Below are 25,331 nucleotides of genomic sequence, written 5' to 3'. Positions count from 1 at the left end.
TGACCAGAAAATAATCTTCATAATTTTATCCCACAAGCCATCATACAAGTTACACCGCTCTCACTTGCGATTTTAACAATTAAACTGCCTCAGACATCATGGAAGCTGTACAGAAACCTTCAAGAAAGGGCACAACTCACGCCAACTCTCATTTGCTGCACAAGTAGGACTCTAGCTTTGATTGCATAAAATTTCTCATATGCTCAAACAGCAAAGCTGTTTACTTGAATTTCCACACTGAAAACTTTGATACAGAAAATTTTATTAGTACTCTATTTGTAAAGCAGTGTTTTGGCATTTAACAGTCACCTTATCCCTTCACCCGGGGGCCTGAGACCTTTTCAAATAATGACTTCTTAATTATGTGTTGCAAACAGTGGTACAAGTCATTCCAACTTGGTAACTGTATCCAATCTGTTTTAAAGCACAAAATGATCGGATACAACAGCCTTTCCATCAAAGGAGATAACACCTGAAAGCAAAGACAAAATAATTTGAATTTTTAGAACCTGTGTAAAACTGGAGACAATCATGTAAATTTCAGTTATTAAAGAATCAGTGTACCAAATCTGAATGAAAGGTTTTTAATAATAACCACTATCTTAAGAACCTATCCATAAAAGACAGTTTCAAGCAGGTATCAACTCGCATCCATAAAAGACATAGTTTCAAGCAGTTATTGATTCCTGTTCACCAGTATAATTTTGTAAGCAACAGCTATGCATCAGCATTCAGTTTGCCTATTGCGGTCTGCAATTTGTATCCATTAAGAGCATAGATGTTCCTTGTAGTTGTAAACATAGCCTAAACAAGAGCCAGGGATTGGCTATCATGCTGCATATATATACAGAGAGAGAGAGAGAGAGAGAGAGAGAGAGAGAGAATAAAGAATATCGTGTGAATAAACATTGTGATCTTTCAAAATTGAGAAGAAAAAGTAAAACATGTGAGCAAAGTCAACAGATTAAAATTAGTTAAAAAGCATTGAATGGAAAAGGAGACTGGCAAAACAAATGATCAATTCTACGTGTACAAGCATTCAATGGTAAAGCTTACATGGAAGAGCAATTCTTACAATTTTATAAAATATTTATAAAATAACCAAAAAATCCAAGTGAAAACCCGCAAGCAAATCAAGAAAATTAGTTTTAAAAACATTGAATGTAAAAGCAGGTGAATAAGAAGACCAATTAAGACATCTACTTATAAGAGAATCCAACGGTTACACCTTACACATAAGAGCAATCATTACCATTTTAGTCAACATTTAATTAAGAATTTAGAAAATTTAAGCGAGTCCCACAAAAGGGGGACCCAAAAATGTTTAGAAATGCTAATATTTACCTAAAAACCAACCAAGTATTGCCATGTAAGTGTTGAAAGACATTACTCTATTACTGTAAATGACTTCGGATCATTTAGAGGTATGTCATGCCTATGTCCTGCCATTTTGGCAGGACCAAAAAGTCAGGCCTCAATGACCTGTGACATGATTCCCAGACAGTACTCCTGCTCACCATGATCACATTTAAGCATTTTTCCCTTTCTTTTCAGCATTTAGGAGTTGGAGTATACTGTTTTCTGTTTATTTTAGTTGAGTCTTATACTTTGTCTATTTTTTAATTTAGAGGGTGGGATAATTTAAGTATTACACTACTTCTGCACCATGCAGGTTACCTAAACATTCAGACATATATATATTGTCTATTTTTACATTTTTAGAGGGGTGGGATAAGTTGAGTACTACACTACTTCTGCATCATGCAGGTCACCAAAACATTCAGACATATATATCTGTTTCCAATATCCTCTCCAAAACCAGACTCAACTTCTTGTTCGTAGCCTGTATTTGGCAATCTGCTTCAAGCTAAATTGAAACAATATTTGTAGCTTTGTGCCCACACCATTGAGAAGGGCCTTCCAAAAGTATCCACTGAACTTCAATCTTTTCAGGAGACCAGGCTTGCTGAAAACATCCATAATCAGCAGCCTAGAAAGATCTGTCCTATGAGGGATGAGAACATACATCTAGCTGAACCTGTTCACAACCGTGACTAGTGTATGTTGTAACTCAACAAAGCTAGACTATTTGGAGACTTCTCACAAATTCATCATAATATATTTTCAAGGCCACCTGAATGGATAACGGCTAAAGAATATGCGGAATCCTGAATCCCGTGTGTCTGTTCAGTGTTGTTACCACCCTATCTGAGGAGGAAGGCTAGTTTCATGGTTCCATTCCTGGGATACCATCAAATCCCTTGACATGGTGAGCCTAAAGCACATAGTTAAAGGTAGTTGAAATTGTGCACATCTGAACACTTACAGCAAGTCATCTCACAGTGAGATGGGATCAAGCAGTGATGATGTATCTCATTCTGAAAATGCACATAATGAAGGGGAAAATGAAATGCCTAATCTTGTAACAGGCTTAAACATGGATAGTAAGGAGAAAATGTGGTTGTTGGCCAAGAAGGGGGTCCTTCAAGACCACAAGATGCTAATGACCAGCAAGGAGATGAAGAAAATGATGACTAGTTCAAGGTTCAGTAATGTAAGAAGAGCAAAATACACAGCAGAACAATGAAAGACACAAGATTGATGAAAGATACAATGCGCAAGATGTAACCAGAAATAGAAATCCACTATGACAAGAGGGTAATGGTTGAGCGCCCGCTCACACACTCCACAAGCTCCCTCTCTTCACACCAAGAATCTGCAAGTACCTGAATGGATAATGGACTGTGGCCACTCCCCCTCCTTTTATAGACAAAAATAAAGGAGTTCTCCTACAAAATAGGTTCGCTAATTACCAAATAAAGAATAAAGAGAGTGCCCATAAATTAGGCAACGGGCACCCATGAACCTGTGGATCACTTTTAACACCCACTCTCAGAGCACAAGTGAACAAGCAATGAACAAGAACATCCAAGATGCACCATGGATAGTCCAACAATATGCACTCCATTGGATATGCCTCGGTGAGAAAGCACCCTGAAAAAGAAGTCAAATGCTGAAATCCTTCTCTGAAAGCAAAATAGTCAAGCTAGCCACCTTGCACCTCCTGTAGCCACACAAGCTCCATGGATAGCTCACCATGACACCAAGATTCCTCCACGAGAGCACATGCATGCACTTTGGGTCCCCTCAAGCAAGACCACATGAACACATCATGTCACTCGTTCCAACATGAACTTGGCACTAGACACACCAATCCAAGATTTGGATCGCCAGAGGATGTGAATTCAACAACACACTTCAAATCCATTGATAATGAAAGAGCATCAGCATGCCCTCTCTTCACCCTTACACTTGCCCCTATTGGCTAGGAGCATGTGAGGGCGTGCAATATCACTAGATCTGAGAAGAACCATCCACTCAAGCCATCGATAGGCCCCAAGTGAACCAAGGTGATGTAGAAATATATGCGACATGCTCCACCAAGTATGACCATGATATCGATCGTAGGAAGCAACATGTCTTTCATATTGTCCTTCTCTTCACATGTGACACTATGCCACACCATTCCGTCTCTTCACCTTCATGTGCATAATCGCCATGTTGCCGCATCATGAAGGAAGTACAAACTCCTCCAAAGGCTAGAGCAATCAAACACAGTCTCTGAAAAGCACCGGGAAGAATATGAACACTCAACCACAGCTCCATGAGATGGATTAGATTATTGAATCTCTCAATCACAAAGGACACCAGTATGATCAAAATGAAATGAAATGAGAATGAATAATTACTCGCACATGCCTGGGTAGGGAGAGAGTAGCAAAGGGAGTGTAATCGGCTTACAAACACTTAAGCCCAAACAAATCAAGCAAAATGGGATCAACACACAAGACTTATTCTCAAGATTTACACATTAACAATGGCTAAAGGACTCCCATGTGATTGAAGGCTATAAAAGCCAAAACTACCTCACGATAAATCACCACCAATAATGGAATCATTGCATGATAGGTAGAACACGAGTCAGTAGCAACATGAATATGCATGGCAATGGCAAATCACGACAAGTATAGATATACAATTGGAAACGCAAAAGGGAGACACAAGCCACATGTTGGGTCGATATCTACCTAATAATCGCCTACAAGAGGTGTGCCTACACATCCTGTCCACAATCCTAGACTAGGGGCAAGCATTACCCCCCCCCCCCCCCCCCGCATCTTACAACTGCCACAACCAGCGGGGACGTGTCACTACCTTCATTGAACCAATAACTCCGCCCACCACCACGTCACCCGGACTAGGGCATGCAAGCACAACAACACATCAACGCAAGTTAACCGGGCAGCAAGTGGATTGTAGCCAAATTTCTCAACAAAGGCTAGTATACAGACTACAAACTAGTAGCAATGCAATCACACAGACAACAACGCAAAGACAATCAATGCACACATGGATAGGTAGCACACATCAATAACATATCACCCAGTAACACGTCAAACATAGTCAACAATGCAGCCAACCCGATGACATGTTAAATGTACTCAATAACATAGCCAAGTCTAGCACAATCTAGGCATCAAAACATAGGTGCAATGTATAGCAAACAACGCAAAGATAGTCAACACATCAACACAAAGGTAGTCAACACATCAACGCAGGATACCATCAGTCCAGGATACTGTCAGCACAAACAAAACACAAGCAACATGAAGAAGGCTGAACCAAAAAGCAAGTTGATAACATGCAAGACATCAACACAGGCCGATGAGCAAATGTATGACTTGTCACAAATTTGCAAAAACAACATAGGCATGGGCATACCTCCTTCAATCAAAACATCTCTCATATAACCTAAACATCTAATACAATGTTAAAAGAGCAAAACATGAAATAAAACAATGAAAGACGCAAGATCGATGAAAGAGACATTCGCAAGATGTAACAAGGAATAGGAATTCACTATGACAAGAGTACAATGGCTGAGAGCTAGCTCACACACCCCACAAGCACCCTCTCTCCACACCAAGAATCTATGAGTACCTAACGACACTCCCTCCTTTTGTAGACAAAAATAAAGGAGTTGTCCTACTACAAAATAGGTTGGTCAGTCAGTTACCAAATAAAGAATAAAGCCAATTCCCATGAATTAGGCAATGGCCACCAGTAAACCTGTGATATGACCACTTATAACAAGTTGAAGGCAACAGCTAACATCTTTGTTTAGTTGGTTAAAGATCCACAGTTTGAAAGATTTTTGAATTCTCCCAAAAAGAACAATAAGGGCAAGAAGAAGATGTAATCTTCAAAGGCCTTTGGGCAGCAAGAAGCTTCCAAAGGATAAGGGGATGAGCAATAGCAAATAGTACCAATGGGATTGGATACCCGAATGCAAGGCATCTTAGTAGTGTCAATCTGATGGGTTTTGGACAACCAGGCATGCATGCAATGGAGCAACCAGGATGCTTTCGTGATAGTACTATTTTTCATGTTATGATGGGTCAAAGATCACATACAGGAATGTATGGAATGACTCCTTATGGTACACAACAACCAATGCATGGTGCGCAAGGCCCAATGTATCTAGGTATGACTGATAATATGCATAATCCCATGTATAGCAACACTGGCATGATGCCTAGGGCACAAAATGGCACATATGGTAATGCATTTGCACCCCCTGGAGCTTTTGGGGCTCAAGGAATGAGTGTCAGTCATGCAAATGCATCATATGGTGGCACACTTATTTTTACATATGTATTTAAGTATCATGGCATGCCAAAGTCATCATTAGCAATCGAGACTAGTTTGTTTTGGAAGGGGCTATTTAAAAATATGGGTATCACACTGAAATTTTCTTTGTCCTTCCACTAGCAAAGCTCCATTTGAGATTGTGAAAGGTGGCAAGGAAGTGTCCCCTATTTTGCACACAAAGGACAAGATCTTTGAGGCTAATTGGTATGTAGAGAACATAGATGTAGCCTATGTAAAGGTTAAGTATGCTCTTCAAAGGTCTCGAGAGAGCAAAAGAAGGCAACCGATCACCACATATGTGCTTTGCAGTTTGCAAAGGGCCATTATGTGTTGCTGCATCTTGAAAAGGCAAAGCTAAAAAAGATGAAAGATAGAGAGAGATGGTGTCCCAAGCTGAGTATGAGATCCTATGGGCCCTTTCAGAGGATCAAAGTGTTAGAGAGTCATTTCCTGGACAGCAGAGTGCCACGTTAGCAGTACCGACAGCGCGCAGGCCACATCAGCAATACGGACAGTGTGCAGGACACGTCAGCAATCTGCGCAGGTGCCAAGTGGCAGCCTACACGGACAGTTTTTATCATTATTTTATGCAGTCGGCTGCATTTACTGCAGCCGACCTGGTGCTAGGCACTATTTTTTTCTTGGCTATTTATAGTCAATTTGTGGCACACTTTCAGATATTCTGATCTGACATCTGATAGAGTTGGTCTGTTGAGACTAACAGTGCGCGGGCTGACAGAGATGGAGGTTCTCAAGGTAAAGACACACAAATATTTTCTCTGCACCCATGTATGTTTCTGCACTCTTATACAGCCTACTATATTGCAAATTTTCTGCATTACACTATCTCCTTTTCTCTCTATCTCTCTCCTCTTTGTCCTCACTCTCTCTTAGTCTTTGTCCTACGCTTCCGCATCACTGCACTCTGACGTGGTATCAGAGTGGTGAAATCGGACAGACTGATTGAAGAACCTACCTCAAGAGGAGATTTCAGCGTGACACAAGGCTACGTTTTCAGCATTCGAGGGCAAGCAGGAGGGCTACGCATCGGAACAAGGCTGAAGGGAGTGTGGACATGCGGGAAAGGAGACCAGCTGGTGAATTTGCTACAGGTTATTGCTGTTCGAAGGGGAGGAAGGCTGTGTTTTAGGCCTTCTACTGCAGATTTTACCTTTTCATCGCCTCCGGCGACTAAAGAAGCTCCGGGAAGCGGAGGAAAACAACATCCCTAACAAGCTGCGTTTACACAGTCAAAGGGGACTGATTTTGTGTTTGTGCAGGCATTGCAAGTGAACATGTCTACAGAGACTGATTTGGAGTTCCAGGCGCTCATGGACAAGAAGGTGCTTGTCCTACCGGCTCTTCCATCAGATCAGAAGCTTGATGGTGACAATTACCGCATCTGGCGGGTGATGATGTTGGCCATTCTAGAGTCTTATGATTTGGCGGAGCTTGTGATGGAGGAGATTAACAAGCCCTCCGTAATAGATGAGTCCAAACTCTCTTCCAATGCTCGTGCGGAGTTGACCAAGGCCCAGTCTCATTGAAACAAACTGAATGCCAAGATTCGTTCTTTTCTTTTTGTCTTGCACTACAGCCGTGATAGCTCACATCGAGCACTTGACGGTGGCTCGAGAGATATGGCTCGAGCTCAATCAGATGTATAACCGGATGACCCTAATGAAGATTGTTTCTTTGGAGGTACAGATGCGGACCTTGTCCGTGAATAAGTCCTCTTCGCAAGGAGACCTGACGGAGCAGCGCGACGGGAAGGCCTGACGAGTCAACGACCAACACGGGCAAGGAGATCTAACTGGGTGGCGCAACGCGCGATGTGCAACGCGTGACGGAGCAGCGTGCGATGGGGAGGCCTGACGGGTCAACAAACCCATCATTCAAATTTTTTTCTTTATTTTTTTTTTCCTCAAACTCCTTCCCTTAACCGGAGTTCGCGCGTGCAAGCACAAAATATCAATTTTGTGCAATTTTGGCCTAGAAAGCTGGGGCTTTGCCAAACTAGGCATTGTTCGTGGAAAATTGAGGCATCTATGTCGGAATTGCAAACATTGTGCGCATCTGAATTGGAAATTTCGCCAAAATTGTTGAAATTTTGCTCATCTGAGGGAAATTTCTCAACATTTAGCCCAAAAATTTGGGGCTTTTTCCAGATTTGGGAAATTTGATGTAGGGCAAGCAAATTTGTCTTAGAAATTGCAAAAATTGGTGACATTTTGTCCTTGACATTTGGGGCTTTTCATATACATGCACAAATTGACTGAAATTGACCCAATTTCTCGACATTGAGGCACATTGGACCCCGTGCAATTTGGGGCTTTTGCAATTTGAGCAAAATTTGTGCAGCATTTGGTCATTTTATATACATGCAAATTGAATTCCGCGTAATTTGAACATCAACACTTGGTAAAATTTGGGGGTTTTGCTGAAATTGCTTTATTTTGGCAAAATTGGACAGTCCTATGCATGACAGAGGAAATGCAGATGTGTGTTTGACACTTTTGAGCACAAAATTTTGGGGCTTTTGACCGTTCGTGTCAAAATTTATGCCTGTGGGTACACATTCAACAGAATTTGCAACTGAAATTTTGGGATTTCTCATGTAAAGTGATGAACATGCCTTTTGGAACAGTTGTAATCAGTTGGATAATGCTGTAGCACTTGGTTTGGTGCTTCTGAAAACTGAATTACAGATCTGAAATCTGTACTTCTACGTGGTCATTTATTGCTGATTGGTACCTGTTTGTACCTTGGTCACTTGGGTGATAATTTGGGCCTGCATTTACTGGTTTTTTGGTCACTTTTGAGCTGAAAACCATGGCTGGCAGCAATGACAGCAGTAATTTGATGCATATAAAGAAGCTTGAAGGCGCACATAATTTCGCAGTGTGGCAAAAACAATGCTACAATATCCTGTTACAAAAGAAGCAGGCAAAGCCGATCAAAACTAAAGGGGCAAAGCCTGTGGACATGGATCAGCATGATTGGGATGAGTTGAATGAGCTTGCACGCTCAACCATAGAGCTATCGATTTCTGATGCCTTGCTCTTCAACATTGAAGGTTTGGATTCTGCATATGCTATATGGACTAGACTGGAAGAACTGTATGCATAGAAGAGCACTGCAAGTAAAGTGTATTGGCTGAAAAAGCTTATGGATTTGCGTATGAAAGAAGGTACAGCAATGTCTACTCACTTGAGTGACTTTAACTCCATTTTCAGCCAGCTGGTTGCCTTGAAGTTTATGATTGATGAGGAATTTAAAGCTACTTTCTTGCTTTGCACTCTACCAGAGAGTTGGGATACGTTCAGGACTGCTATGAGCAATTCTAATGTGATCCTTTTGTATGCTGATGTAGAGAGTGCTCTACTTATGGAAGAGATGAATCGGTAGAACAATGCATCCAGCAAGTCTTCCAGTGCTTTGCATACTAGGGGCAGATCACAACAAAAAGGCAAATATGATGGCAAGGGACGCAGTAAATCACATGGCAAAGATGTTGAATGCCATCACTGTGGCAAGAAGGGTCACTTTAAACGTGACTGCTACAAATGGAAGAAAGAGAAAGGAAAAGACAAGAAGACAGATGATTACAAGAAAGAGAAAAAGGACAATCAGCCTAAGAAAAGCAGTGTAAAAATTGAAGAGGTGAATGTAGTCACTCATGACAGTGACAGTGGGAGTGATGTACTCTTTGTCTCTTCACGTTTTGGTGCACGTGCTCTACTTGTAGATATAGATTATGACAAGCATACCTGGATTCTTGATTCAGGTGCTTCTTTTCATGTCACCCCTCATCATGAGTGGTTTTCCGCATATACAGGGGGTCGACATGGTGTTGTCCATCTTGGGGACAACTATGCATGTGAGATTGCAGGTATTGGCAGTGTGCAGTTACAGTTTCAGCATGGCTCTGTCTTTACACTTCAGCATGTAAGGCATGTACCTCAGCTCAAGAAGAGCTTGATCAACACAGGGCAGCTAGATGATGATGGTTTTCATACCACCTTTGGTGATGGAAAATGGAAGATCTGTAAGGGATCTAGGGTTATTACCAGAGGTTGCAAGAGTGATACGTTGTATCCACTCCATGTATCTAGTGTGCGTGACCATGTTGTTGCCGTGACCGAGCAGCCAAGTGTTTCTTTGTGGCATGGCCGGTTGGGACACATGAGTCAAACAGGAATGAAAGTGCTTTCTCGTTTGGGTTACTTGCCTTGTCTTCGTTATGCTGATTTTGAGCACTGTGATCATTGTATTTATGGCAAACATGCGCAGGCTTCTCACAAAAAGTCTCTTTCTTTGAAATCTTCTCCTCTAAAGTTAGTACATTCAGATGTATGTCAAATGCCATGATTATCTTTAGGAGAAAAGAAATATTTTGTCACCTTTGTCGATGATGCTACACGGAAAGTATGGGTTTACCCTATTCGTAGCAAGGATGAAGTACTTGACAAGTTTAAAAAATTCTTGGCATTGGCTGAAAATCAAACAGATAAGACGCTTAAGTGTCTTCGCTCTGACAATGGTGGGGAATATGTGTCCAAAGCCTTTCAGGCATTTTGTAATAGCAAAGGGATAAAGAGGGAGCTCACTGCTCCTCATAATCCACCCCAAAATGGAGTTGCAGAGCGTATAAATCGGACAATCCAGGATAAGGTCCGTACGATGCTATCTCATGATGCATTAACCCATGGTTTTTGGGCAGAGGCTGTTATGACAGCCGTTCACTTGATTAATCGGTCACCAAACAGGTCTTTAAGGGAGGGGAGTTCCCCAAGAAGCGTGGTCGGGCAAGCCACCTTCATATTCTCATTTGAAAGTGTTTGGCTGCGAGGTTTTTGTGCACATTCGTAAAGAAAAACGCAGCAAACTTGAGCCAAAGTCCTGTAAATGCATTTTCCTAGGATATGGTGATGAGGGTGAAATGGGCTATAAATTGTGGGATCCCGAGAAAAGGAAAATAGTACGCAGCAATGACATTATCTTCTGGGAAGATCGCATGCATAAACAACCCGAAAAGACTGAGGAGGTCCGTAGGGTTATATTCCGGGAAGAAATACCTTTTGGACAGCAAAATGTGCCCGTTGTACAGCAACAAATACCTGCTGTAAATGAACCTGTAAATGCAGGAAATGATGCTGGAAATGATCAGCCAGCTATTGCCCATGAAAATGAGCCATTACATGTGCACGAACAACCAGGACAGAAAGCTATAAATGCTGATTTGCAGGCTGAAATACTAGGACAGCATGCTGAAAATGGAAATTTGCAAGAACAGCCAGCAAACAATGACCATTGGGTTAGGAGATCGTCTAGGGCTACTAGACAACCTGACAGATTTGTTCCTGATGCAATTAATGTGACTGAGTATGTCATGTTGACAAACTGTGGTGAACCGTCTTGCTTCAAGGAAGCAATGGACAGACACGACAGCAAGAAATAGTATAAAGCCATGCTGTCAGAGATGGAATCTCTTGAAAAAAATGGCACTTGGGAGTTGGTGCAGTTGCCTAAAGGGCAGAAAACCCTTCCATGCAAATGGGTTTACAAAATGAAAGTCACTTCTGGTTCCTCACCAAAGTACAAAGCAAGATTGGTTGCAAAGGGGTACAAGCAGGAGCATGGAATTGACTTTGATGAGATTTTCTCTCCTGTAGTCAAGATGACTACATTGAGAACCATTTTGGGCTTAGTTGCAGTTGAGGATATGGAGCTCATACAGATGGATGTAAAGACTGCGTTTTTACATGGTGATCTGCATGAGGACATATCTATGCAGCAGCCTGAAGGGTTTGTTGAACAAGGGAAAGAACAAATGGTATGTAAACTCAAAAGGAGTTTGTATGGGCTGAAACAAGCACCAAGAGAATGGTATCATAAGTTTGATACATTCATGCAGTCCCTAGGCTTTCATAGAAGTCAAGTGGATCACTGCTTGTACACCAAGAAGGGTTCCTTGGGGTAAGTCTAGTGAGGAAATATCAACTCCTGGATCATTCAATGAATCAAAGAGTGGAGCTTGTATGCTTTTTTTTTATGTTGAGGCAGCGCATCTTGGGGCCATAGGCGTATAGTCCATCAATGTGGGATTGTCCTCTTCGTCATAAGAGACATAAGGGTTCAAGTAAGAATCCTCCTCTAGTGGTTCCTCCACAAATAGATGGCAGCCTAATTATCTTGGTTTTGTATGTTGATGACATGCTGATTGCTGGCAGGGATACTCATGCCTTGGATTCATTGAAGCAAAGTCTTCATGGCAGCTTTGATATGAAGGATCTAGGTGATGCAAATCACATTCTTGGCATGCGCATACTCAGAGATAGATCTAAAGGTTTACTCTATCTATCTCAACAGGAGTATATCTCCAAAGTTTTGCAGCGTTTCAATATGGAGGGGGGGAAAACAATTGGGGTTCCATTGCCTCCATATGTGAAACTCAGTACAGAGGACAGCCCTACATCTGATGATGAGAAGGCTGAAATGGCCAAGATACCATATGCTTCAGCTGTTGGCAGTTTGATGTATGCTATGGTTGCTACACGTCCTGACATTGCTTTTGCAGTGGGAGTGGTTAGCAGATACATGGCAACCCCTGGCAAGAAGCATTGGGATGCAGTGAAAGGTATTATGAGATACCTCAAAGGCACAAAGGAGTTGTGCATCTGCTTTGGAAAGCAGAAAGCATCTGTTATTGGCTTTACGGATGCAAACTATGCTAGTCATGCGGACTGCAGGAAGTCCACTTATGGGTATGTGATTACTTTCACAGGAGGAGCGGTCTCTTGGATCTCCAGGCTACAAAAGTCTGTTGCATTGTCTACTACAGAGGCAAAGTATATAGCTGCCATTGAGACATGCAAGGAGGCTTTATGGTTTTCACGTCTGGTGGGAGAGCTTGGAATCACGGAGTTACCTGTTCTCCGTTGTGATAGTCAAAGTACTATCATGCTAGCACGGAATCCTGTCTTTCATGCAAACACAAAGCACATACAGATGAAGTATCACTTCATTAGAGATATACTTGACAACAAGAGCATTGAGCTTGTCAAAGTGCATACAGATGATAATCCTGCAGACCTTCTCACGAAGGGTCTTCCAACAGAGCGGTTTGCTCATTGCCGACAAATGATGGGAGTTGGATAGATATATTTATTTCAGCTTTGTACATACTTAGCTGATTCTTTTTTTTCCTCTTAAGGCACATTGCCTTTAGGTGGGAGGTTGTTGGGAATAAAGGGCCATCGTGTCTTTTATATGTGCACGGGTATGAACACACCCTTAGACACATTGTACTTTCATACATATATCTATCTAAAATTTAAAGTGGTACACTAGTCAGTGTACCCAAAAAAAACGTGTTCACTCTATATTCTGCTCTCTCACACTCCCCCTGTCTCTCTCACTGCGCGTAATGACTGTCTGTCTCGATCTCCGTGCCTAATCGATTCCTTCACGATTCAGTACATTTTATTCCACTCTTATTGCATCAAGGTGAGAGTCGACTCTTCGGTGGGAAGAGTTGGTTCCTATGGTCTTGGACCAAGAGGAACAGTTGAAGGGCCAGAATGCTTCCAAATCGAAGACATTGATTGGTCAAGCCTATCAAAAGAAGGCGGAGAACCAAAAGAAGCAGGAGGACAACAAATCCAAGAAGGACAAGGAGAAGGAATCGATTTGCCATATTTGTGATAAGACTGATCATTGGAAGAAGGATTGCCCCGACAAGGACAAGAAGGACACCAAGAAGAAGGACACGAAGGATTCTAGAGCGGTGGCTGCACCCTCATCAACTGCTTTTCTACACTTAGCAGTCATTGAGGACTCTACATCGAAGACTTCTGATACTGCGATGACGGCTCCCTAGGCTCGAGAGTGGATCGTGGACAGTGGTGCCTCACGGCATATGGCTCCTCCCGTTGATGTCACCCATTTGCGACCTTCGCGTGGGCAGATTATTATTGGAGATAGCTCTTCTGTGTCTATTGCTACGCAGGGAGAGATGCAGTTGATTCCAGATGGACGCGGTGGTACCCACACTTCCGAGGTATTGCATGTGGCAGGCTTAGGATATCATTTGCTTTCGGTCCATAAGATTTGTTCTCTTGGTCTCTTGGTGGAGTTTGACAATGATGTTCGAGTCCTTGATCCTGGATCGAGGAAGGTTCTCTCTTTTGGGTATGAGGAGAATGGCATCTACAAATTGAAGTCTTCTACAGCTCTTCCCTCTCTTCTTCTCACCTCTCAGACACAGTCCGAGCTATGGCATGCTCGGTTTAGCCACCTGAACTATGAGTACCTTCGGAAGGCGTCGCGAGGATCATTTGTCCGCGGTTTGCCAGACATAGTGGTGAGCCATCAGCCATGTGTCTCCTGCATTCGTGGAAAACTACATCAGGATGTGATTCCCACCAAAGCTTCGAGGCGGTCTACATCACCTATGGAGCTTGTATCTACGGATCTTTGTGGCCCGATGAGGACCAAGTCTTTGAAGGGGAGTTGTACTTCATGTTGATTGTAGATGACTACAGCAGGATGACTTGGGCCTATTTTTTGACATTGAAGTCGGAGGCTTTCTCTCACTTCAAGGATTGGCTTCTCTTTGAGGAGAATCGATCTGGCCGACGACTGAAGACCTTGCGTTCCGACAAGGGCGGTAAATTTATGTCTAATGAGTTTGCTCGCTTTTGTGCAGATAGAGGCATTCACCAAGAGTTTGCTAACACCAACACTCCTCAAGAGAATGGCATTTTGGAGCGGAAGAACAACTTTACATTAGACGTTCAAGATGACGGATTTGGGCTTCTTCATTTCTTCTTGGGTCACAAGATTTTTCAATCTTAGAGGGGGATTTTTATCTCTCAGCAGAGATACACTAAGAAGCTCTTGGTTACTTTTGAGATGGAGCCTTGTCGGACCATTTCTACTCCTATGGATCCAAACTGGAAGGCCACTTTACACTCTGGTTCTCCCTTGACAAATGCTTCCCGCTACCTTCAGTTGATTGGATCCTTGATTTGGCTCCTCAACACTCGTGTTGATCTTTGTTTTGCTGTGGGTCTTTTGGCAGGGTTTACAAGTGAATCCAAACAAATGCATTGGCAAGATGCCCTAAGGATTCTTCGGTATTTGAGGGGGACCTCTGACTTATGGATTTCTTATCCAACAAGTACAGCTGCTTCCGCTCTTGTTCTTGCCGGTTGGAGCGACTCGGATTGGGCTAGCGATGTGGACCAGCGGAGGTCTACTACTGGCTACTGTTTTACCTTGGGTACAGGTGTTATCTCCTGGAGTAGCAAGAAGCAGCCCACAATAGCCCTTCCTTCTATTGAGGCGAAGTATCGAGCCGCATCTTTCACCACCTGTGAGGTTGTGTGGCTTCGAAGATTGTTGGAGGAGCTTGGCTGTCTCCAGACTCCTCCTACTCTACTGCGGTGCAACAATGAGAGTTACATTGCCTTGGTACGAAATCCTGTATTCCATGCCCAGACGAAGCCCATTGAGATCGAGTATCAATTCATTCGGGAGAAGCTTTTGGATGGGACCATTGATGTGGAGTACTACAAGACGAAGGATAATCTTGCCGATTTGTTCACGAAGGCGCTTCCCCAAGCTCTTCTTCGGCAACATGCCAGATCCCTCAATCTTTTGACCTGTCTAGGATCTGAGAGGGTGTGTTAGAGAGTCATTTCCTGGATAGCAGAGTGCCACGTCAGCAGTACGAACAGCGCACAGGCCACATCAGCAGCCATGTCAACAATTTGCGTAGGTGCCACATGGCAACCTGCAATCGGACAATTTTTGTCATTATTTTATGCAATCGGCTGCATTTACTGCAGCCGACCTAGTGCTGGGCACTATTTTTTTCCTGGCTATTTATAGTCAGTTTGTGGCACACTTTCAAATATTCTGATCTGACATCTGACAGAGTTGGTCTACTAAGACTGACAGTGCGAGGGCCGACGGAGATCGAGGTTCTCAAGGCAAAGACACGCAGATATTTTCTCTGCACTTGCGTATATTTCTACACTCCTATACAGCCTACTATACTGCAGATTTTCTGTGTTACACTATCTCCTTTTCTCTCTCTCTCTTCTCTCTGTGTTCACTCTCTCTCATTCTTTGTCCTACGCTTCTGCGTCACTGTACTCTCACACAAAGATATTGCTTATAGGCTAAAATTGTCTCCACACTAGCAGATACACAATGCCTTCATGTGAGCTTCTTGAGGCCTTTTCATGGTGATGTGCTTGAGGATATATCTACTGAAATTCAGCCACAAGTTGAGGAGTTGAATGAGATTTTGGTACCCGAGCAGAGTTTGCCATATAAAGAGAGAAAGATCAAAGATAAAGATTCCATAAGATATTTGATGAAGTTCGGAAACAATTCACCGATGGATGCTAAGTGGATGGAAGAGGATAACTTGGCACACCATCCTTAGTTGTTGCAACATTACCCCGAGGCTTTTTAGTTAGAGCCGACTTTGGATTCAGGCTCAATCAAGATCAACAAAGTAGGAGTCCAAGACATTGCCTGAAGTTCAAGGGAAAGGTAGCACTTCCACTCTTTCAATGATGGACAGCTCTCATGTATTGTGGATCTTGGATGTATTCAGCGTGCATCCAGGGTACTATGCTAATAGTATGTCTACCATGAGGTCACTATTCAATGTACTAGTCACTGCGGTGGGTATGTAGATGGGTATCGTTTTCACTATAACTCTAAAATTATACATTTGTATAAGCACAAGGAAGAATGTAAGAATAACAATACTTTGAAATTAACCAACTTGACCAATCACCATCAACATGAAAATCAAAAGACAAAGGGAGAGAGAGAGAAAGAAAAGAGTCAACACCACATTGAGAGGGAAACTGGCCCTTCCTCCTTTATAGGAATTTATTGAAACAAACCACATGTACAAAGAGCTTGAACCATATATAAAGGGCTGATTTGTTATACTTCTTAAATGTATACACCCAGTGGCAAGCTAATTTTCTTTTTAGTAATTGGACTAGATCAAGCTAAGTAGAAAGTGCTTCTTAGGTGAGTGAGTGATAGAAGAGTATAAAACATGTGGCTGAAATTTCAACATAAAAGCTTATTCAAAATGAAGAGAGAGACCTCAAATATATAGGTGTGGCGCTTGGAAGCTTAGAAGTAGAAAGTCAAGGCTACAAATAACGAGTGTTCGCTAAAAATGACAAGTGTAAGGACACTTATATCTTCAATATGACACGTGTCCTATTCTAGATGCCACATGTTACTTTTCTAGAGAAAGAAGCTTCTTAACCTTCAAGTCTAAAAATATCTAACCGTTAAGAATTTGAGACAACTGCTCGAGACAAAATCATTTCTTACGAGCTTTCAAAGCCATCAACGCAAATAAAATTGCCATTTGAGGAACTTTCTAAAATAGTAACATCCTAAATTTTAGGAGTCACCAAATTTAGATTCTAGAGAGCTTAATTGTATAGATTCACAAGTTCATGGTTTGTTTCTTTGATCATAAGCATCTAATTTCACTTTCTAAAATGACTCATTATATGGGCTTCTAGTTAATGTGACTACCCAAGTGAAAATTTCTTAGTCATCTAGGTCTTCTAGTCAATCTGGCTGCCCGACTAAACTTGTAATTTTCTCTTGGGCATCTCATCAATGATGACCCAAGTATAATTCTAGTGCATTCAAACCATTGGCCACGCTTGAATACAAAGATGAACATCTGACCATATTCTAGTGGAGACTCCACCTCCTCATGCATGTGAGGGATGTATTTTCGGCAAGATGCATAGGTTTGCCTTCAAAAAGGATGGTGCAGTGCATGCTGTCCGAAAAATGCAGCTTATTCTCTGATGTTTGTGGTCCCATGAGGACACGTGCACTTGGAGGTCATCAGTACTTTGTTACATTTATTGATGACTACTCTCGGTATACATGGGTGTATGGGCTGAAGGCAAAATCCGATGTATTCATGCATTTCAAACATATTGTTGCAAAGCTTGAAGTTAAAACTAACTTAAAAGTGCAAACACTTCGTACAGATAGAGGGGGGGAGTACATGTCTCGTGCTTTTGAGACATATTTGCTTGATCATGGCATTACACATCAAGCCACTGTTAGAATGACTCCTCAACAAAATGGGGTTGCTGAAAGGAAGGATCGGACTCTTATGGAGATGACTCAGCTAAAAAGCAAGGGGCTACCCCATAAATTTTGGCTAGAAGGCCTTCAGTGTGCAAATCATGTGTTGAATCATGCACCCACTAAGGCACTAAAGACGATCACACCGTTCAAAGCTTGGCATGGCAAGAAACCCAAAGTAGACTACTTTGGGGTGTTTGGTTGCATAGTCTATGCACATGTTAAGAAAGAGCTTCGTGGGAAGCTTGATGACAAGGCTCTAAAATGCATATTTATTGGCTACAGTTCGGAGAGTAAGGGCTATCGCTTGTATGACCCATGCATGAAGAAAGTCTTTGTTAGTAGGGATGTCCTATTTGCTGAAAATAATGCATTTTCATATGATCGGTTTAAAATGCCAACCACCCATGACATTGGTGATGTCTTTGAGGGTCTTTTACCACTTACTTTGGAGTCTGTGCCTGCTGTAAACGGCGGGACAGACTTAATACAGCAAGCTGTTGCTGCACCATATGCTCCCGAACAGCAGGGTATGGATGATGGTTTGCCACATGCAATGGAAGAAGTAGTACAGCATGAAAGGGCTGCTGTGAATGCAGCCAAAACAGTCCCAAGATGGCTGTTACAGACTCTCCAGGAAAGTAAAAAATGCACTAGAAGGGCTGCCAGAAACGTAGCAAATGATGCAAGGGGGGGCACATTTGATTGATTTTATGAAAGTAGATGATTGTGATGAGCATGTGTTTATGAGCTCACTGTTGGATGATGATGAGCCTACTTCCTTGGACGAAGCTCAACAAGATGTACATTGGATGCAAGCCATGCAAGATGAGTTAGACTCTATTGCCACTAACTCTACATGGAATCTTGTGGATTTACCACCTGGCAAGAAGGCCATTGGCACAAAATGGGTTTTTAAACTCAAACGCAAAGCTGATGGTACAATTGACAAGTACAAAGCACGGTTGGTAGCAAAAGGCTATGCACAGAAAAAGGGCAAAGATTATGAAGAAGCTTTTGCTCCTACATCTCGTATGAGTACGGTGAGATGTGTGATTGCTATGGCTGCAAATTATGGCTGGAAAGTACATCAATTGGACATTAAGACAGCATTCTTGAATGGGGATTTGCATGAGGATGTTTATGTGTCACAACCTCCAGGGTTTGTGGTTAAAGGGAAATAGCACATGGTATGCAAGCTGCATAAAGCTCTTTATGGTCTCAAACACGCTCCTCGTGCATGGTACTCCAAAATTGATGCTTATTTGGCTAGCAAAGGGTTCAAAAATAGTCCAACTGCTCCCACTTTATACATTAAGAAAGAGGGGGGGGGACTTGCTGATTATCATTCTTTATGTAGATGACATGCTGCTCACTAGACCTACAGAATAAAAAATTGCAGATTTTAAGGCTGAATTAAAACATGCATTTGCTATGTCAAATATGCACTGCCTACACTATTATTTGGGGATTCAATTCACCCAAAATCAGCATGGTATCATCATGTCACAGTCACAATATGTGGATAAGCTGTTACATCGGTTTAGTATGCAAGATTGCAAACCTATGTGCACTCCTATGGAGCCAGGCTTAAAGCTGTCTATGCATGATGGTGAAGAGATGTCTGATGTTGCAATTTACAGCTAGGTTGTTGGCTGTCTTATTTATCTTTGCAACACACGCCTTGACATTCAATATGCAGTATCTTAGGTGAGCAGGTATATGCATAGCCCACGGACCATACATTGGCAAGCTGTTAAGCAGATTTTTAGATATTTGCAAGGTACTCAGTCACATGCATTATTATTTCCTAGGGGGGGAGACTTGCACTTACAGGCTTACAGTGATGTAGATTGGGCTGGTGATGCAAACACTAGGCAATCTACTAGTGGACACTATTTCTTTCTAGGCTGTTCATGCATTTCATGGCTAAGCAAGAAACAGCCTAGAGTGGCTACCTCGTCTTGTGAGGCTGAGTACAGGCCAACCTTCACAACAACAATGGAATGTGTATAGTTGCGCAGATTGTTGCTAATCTACATTTACCATTGGAGGGTCCTACACCCATTCTTTCTAATAGTTAGAGTGCTATTGCAGTAGCACTAAATCCTGTGTTTCATGCTCGCACAAAACACATAGAGGTGCATTACCATTATGTCAGAGAGAGATGCTATGCAAGAGAGATCAGCTTGATGTATGTACCTACACAGAAAAATGTTACAGACATTTTCACCAAGGTACTACCACGCAAGAAGTTCGAGGCCTTTCGAAAGTCCTTAAACTTGTTACCCTTTGGTGATTGATCATCCTTGTGCTTCATCACATTGGCACTGCACGGGGGTGTTAGAATTTGCCGATTCTATGGGCAACGCCCAATGTAATTTATGTGGTGTAGACACTTATTAAAGTGTCAATGTAAGGTGTATACACCTAGTATCTTAGAAACTTAAAGTAGTGACACTAGGCTCTAGAGTAAAATAAACCTAACTCTAGTTAGTTGGTGAAAGGCTGGTTAGGTTAACCCTTGACCTAAACATAAGTTGTACTTTCACTCTATCTTTCATTCTAGCAAGTACACTCTTTTTTTTTCTTCAGCTCACTCTCTTGCTGTCATTGTCTCTCCTCTCTCTCTCCATAGCTGGCTGCCATTTTCCAACAAATTAATATACAAAAGGTTGGTTACACTTGTAGTAAGTAGCAACCCATAGTTGCCCTATCATCTACTCAGGCAAAGTATAGAGCAGCATCTTTTACCACATGTGAGACGGTGTAGCTTCAAAGGTTGTTAGAAAAGCTTGGTCGTCCTTAAATAGGTCCTACTATACTTCATTGTGACAATGAGAGTTGCATTGCTGTGGCATGGAATCTTGTATTCCCTACTAGGTCGCAACACATTGAGATACACTACCATTTCATTTGAGAGAAGATCTTGAATGAGACTATTGATTTGGTGTATACAAGATGAAGGATAACTTGGCAAATTGTTTATGAAGGCGCTTCTTTAGGACATTCTTTAATAACATTCCAAATCCTTGAGCCTTTTGCCACATCCAAGATCTAAGAGAGAGTGTTAGAGATTCAACCATTCCCTTGACGGACACAAGCAATGTTCTATTGTACAATCAGTACTCTCTACCACAGTTACATATTTCCTAGATCAAGTCAGACATGGAGTTGCCAAGTGATTTGCAACAGTTCCAGGTAGTCATGCAGGCCAAATAGGCTATGCGAGATGCTACATGGCAAGTAGATTATTTGCACGGTGTTTATTATGATTATTTTATTGCTGTGATAGATTTATGCAGCACTTGGCCAGTTTTAACTGGCCGACCTGATCATTTTTATGTATTTTTTATTGCATATTTATAGGCTGGCCAGCCCCAGTCATTCTCACTTGGTTCTTTCAGGTGGAGAGAGATCATTTGCCGGAGATACACTCGACAGCCCATTGTACATATCTGCCTTTTTCGTTTCAGCATTCATTCACTGCAGATTTCTGCATTCTACCATCTCTTATTCTCTCCCTCTTCTCTCCATATTCATTTTCTTTCAGTCCAGTCATACGCTTCCACATTCCCTGCACTTTGATAATATCCTACTTCGATGAACTTTCAAAGACTGAGACACAATAAATCTCTCTTTAAAGGTCATGTAGAAGTAATGATCCCTCTATGACATGCAGAAGAAATTGCATGTCATTCTTCCATATAGCCTTCTTCCAAAAGCCTTTGTAACATCCAACTGTCTTTGTTACACCAAATATCCTCCCTAATTGAAAGTTGGGATTGAATCTCCTTGCTGTGATCTCTCATTTGTAACATAAAGATTCCTTCTTTTTTTGTAATACTTGAATGGTGTCAAATGGTAAGAGCACTCACATGTGATTGCCGAGACAGCATCAGCTCTACATTCTTTTTCCCTGTGATCTTGGTATCCTTCAACTTCTAATCATTTTCATTACCACAGCAAAGCATCTTTAATAGCCATCTGACAACTTCATGTTTGCTGTTGGCATAACAGCATTGTGCAATGCTCAGATTATCTCTTCTTCTTTGGTGCATGTGTTGCTGCAGATGTGAGTTCTGGTCCTTGGTGTGATAGCAGGGATTGGCAGCTTAAGGAAAGAGAAAAATAAGACATGTGTGAAGAAGAATTTAGAGGTCTCAGTTGAAATATCTAGGCTGAAGACCTGAGATGCAGCTGCATGACCAAGAACTCTTGATTCTCTTGAGAGAGTTGAACCATAAGGCCTATGGGCAATCATTCTCAGTTCAAAAATTAGGACTCTTATTTCCATAGGTTCAATCATCCATGGCTCTAATCTCCAGTCCCCAGTCTTCAGTCCCAAATCAGTTACAGCAGATTTGAACTGCCAGCTTGACATACACCTCGCCTAGTTCAACAATCTCCAAGTCACAGCTCTCAAAATTACTTACATGACAGCATCTGGATAGCCCTGTATTTGGACAACTCAATATTACCGCTTCCATGCCATTTATAGTGGAAAGTGGTTCAATATTGAAAAACATCCAATTCAGTATATACCCTCCAGCTTGAAGGAACCTTTCATAATTTCAAGGAAGCACCCATACTTCAGTTTGAATGAACAAGGTTCTAGCATTGGCCAACCCCTCCCCAAACAAAAAGACAAAAGCTGATGATTCAAACCATAAAATAAGAGCAATGAACCAGTTGCTGAATTACTCATTACTTGTATATAGCAACAAACAAAGGCAGCTGAACTAGTACACCATTTCTAACTGTTTCGCAGCCAAATTGCTCTGTCCTGTTGATGACATGTGACTATTTACGATTATTATCTTGACCAGAAATAACACCACAAGATTTGTTATGTTGACACGCGATTCAAAAATGTCCCCAACCTGTTAGAAGATGATGTCTTCATCTTTTTCAGCCTCGGTTTGAAGAATGTTGACAGTTGATCTTCGCCCATTTGACAATGTGTGCTTCAGTGAGCGACTCTCTTCAAATTTGAGCTTCATAAGAAGTTGCTTCTCTACCTCCCTCTTCTTGAAACCTTGGATTTTCTTAAGCCTAAAAAACTCCTCTCTTTCAAGCTCGTCCAGCTCTCCTTTGATATAGCTGATGGTATTCTCCAACCTTGGTTTGACCACATTCTCGAGTGCATTGACCCTGCGATTTGTAGTTTTGATAGCTTCATCCAAGGTGAGGAAGGAAGTCTGCAGGGAGGCGAGTTCGACAAGAACCTCAACAGCTCTAATGAAGGAGGATCTACACAGCTGGATTTGGTGTCCACCCCGCGCCAACCCTGTGAGATCATTTTTGGTCTCCCCGGCTTCTGTGAAATACTCGAATTTCGGAAGCTTGACACCAGCTACGTTGTCCTGCTTAGCCCTAACTTTAACAGATGCGGAGCCGACATTTTCGAGGACAATATGCTTGATGATTTCACCAGCCGAGTACTTGGCCTCAGTGAGGGCGAAATTCGAAGCTTTGAGGGAGTCTCCCATGGTTTCCTTTGCCTGGACGATCCGTTTCAAGATCTGCCGGAACTGGACAGTAAGGGCGTCGCTCTTCTTCTTGAGGAGCTGGTGGCCTTTGGTGGCACCGATCAGACGGGCCTTCACCACTCCTAGGACCGTTACAGTGGGAACAACATTCAGACGCTGGCCTTGTCCCGACATGTCTGATAATCCTCTGTCTTCTGGATGCAGATACTAGACTGACTGACTGACTGACTCTCTCTCTCTCTCTCTCTCTCTCTCTCTCTCTCTCTCTCTCTCTGTGTCTGTGTGTCTGCACAAAAGAACACCCAAAGATGCGAAGAGGAAGAATGAGTTTGCCAAAAAAGCGGCAGTTGAAAATACCTTTCGTGATCATGGCATGCACGTGTTACCTCTCTAGTCAGCCACGTCACGGCTTCAAAGCTCTTTGCCTTCAAAACCTTAATGACTTGTGTGACTTTGTGAGAAGGACAAAGATCGTTGTCCAATGTAGACACCCTTGGAGAGACAACACACCCATAGTCCACGCCCATGAGCACAAGACTAAGGGTCTCTTCTGACCAGGCAGCATAACATCTTACAAATCAGTATGTGCTGGCAATTAAGTGTGAATATAGAAAAGGATGGACACTGTAAACATGTGGTTCTTCATAGCTAATTGGTCTATGTGGTTAAAATTATTTAGACGTGAAAGAGCACCTATTCCTGTGTGTTATATGGGATTCAGATGGTGATGCTTAGGATAGGCGATTGGGCAACTATCCAACATTACTCTTGGGTTTCTCATATAGGTACGTCTCAAACCCAGAAGGGCACTACTTGGTATCTAGGGTTGAGAGTTATGGTGAGAAATTGATGCATCACCTTAGGCAAAGGACTTTGGAGGGGCTTTGAGCCAATAAATCCCTCATGGCCTATGATAGGGATATAGAGATTCATGATCCCTATCACTAGTTAGGGATAGATGGCCTCAAATACTTGTCAAGAGGTGGAACAATCTTGACGCACGCAAGTCCTTGCAAGGACTGTAGATGGCTTTGCGGAAGTCGGGATCCTTATATTGTTGATATATTGTGCCTAAATTACATGTCATAAACCTTGAGTGACTTATTAATAAAAGGAAGCTGATTTTACATGTTCACATAGTGTGGTAGCATGCATTGCATAATCAGATGACTAAAACAAATCCACTAAGAAAAGTGGGAAACCTCAATCGTTAGTCTATAGTGGGATGGCAATCGCATGCCCTCATACCAATATTTTTAAAGATGGTTGTCCACTTCGTTTTAAACTTGCCCTAAGAATTCTATTTCACAAACTCTAAACCCAAAACTCCACCTACTATAGAGACGTAAATGTGATGCAATTTATAAGCATAGACTTCTCTTCTTGGTGTTTAACAAAGTTCAATATTCTCAACAATCAAACACATATCATATTGTTGATTTGTAGCTACTAACAAAGTTTTTTAAGTATGTATATGGTTTTTTTTTTTCTACAAATCATATTTAATAGTAAATGTATCTTTTGTCATTTTGAAATGTTATTACATAACAAAACTGCATCAATTGACATTCATGAATAGACCAATCTATGTAATACACGATACAAAGATCTACCCTAACTATGCTAATCATGCATGGCATGCATAGCAAACTCTTAGGATTATCTATAAATATATAGTGCAAGGATATTAAATGCTTAAATATTAGTTTTTTGAATTAAAAATTTAATTTAAGTGTTTGACTATTAGAGGTGAAGTATTTGAGTTAAAGTGTTGTTAAATTATTTTAATAATTAATAATTAAATAATTGAGTTTAATAATTAATAATTAAATTTTTAAATATTTCATATATATTGATTTTTAAAAATTAACTCTATGTTTTTAAATGTGAAAAATATAGTATACAAAAAGATTTCTATTCATAGCTAAGTTATAAATTCTCTCTAGCTATTCACAAAAAATTTGT

At 41.6% G+C, this 25,331-nt stretch overlaps 1 protein-coding gene across 1 annotated transcript; it reads right to left on the bottom strand.

Moving 5' to 3' along the window:
• On the bottom strand, positions 1-23,676 carry LOC148037832 (vacuolar ATP synthase subunit D (VATD) / V-ATPase D subunit / vacuolar proton pump D subunit (VATPD)). Its single transcript, XM_087676782.1, has 2 exons — positions 22,758-23,676; positions 1-472 (listed from the first exon to the last, which is right to left on the bottom strand). The coding sequence occupies exon 1, from the start codon at positions 23,538-23,540 to the stop codon at positions 22,761-22,763; it is 780 nt and encodes a 259-aa protein (XP_087532908.1). The 5' UTR covers positions 23,541-23,676; the 3' UTR covers positions 1-472; positions 22,758-22,760.
• Positions 23,677-25,331: the final 1,655 nt, after the last annotated feature.

This window comes from Lygodium microphyllum, chromosome 4 (genome assembly GCF_053477565.2).
Source record: "Lygodium microphyllum isolate KBCC chromosome 4, Lygodium_microphyllum_v1.1.10, whole genome shotgun sequence".
NCBI lineage: Eukaryota > Viridiplantae > Streptophyta > Polypodiopsida > Schizaeales > Lygodiaceae > Lygodium > Lygodium microphyllum.
Note: the sequence above shows the minus strand (reverse complement) of the source record. Positions and strands in the feature narration are given on the sequence as shown.

What these genes read in the sequence shown, in the direction of transcription:
- LOC148037832 (XM_087676782.1), bottom strand. Translation starts at nt 23,540, where the DNA reads ATGTCGGGACAAGGCCAGCGTCTGAATGTTGTTCCCACTGTAACGGTC.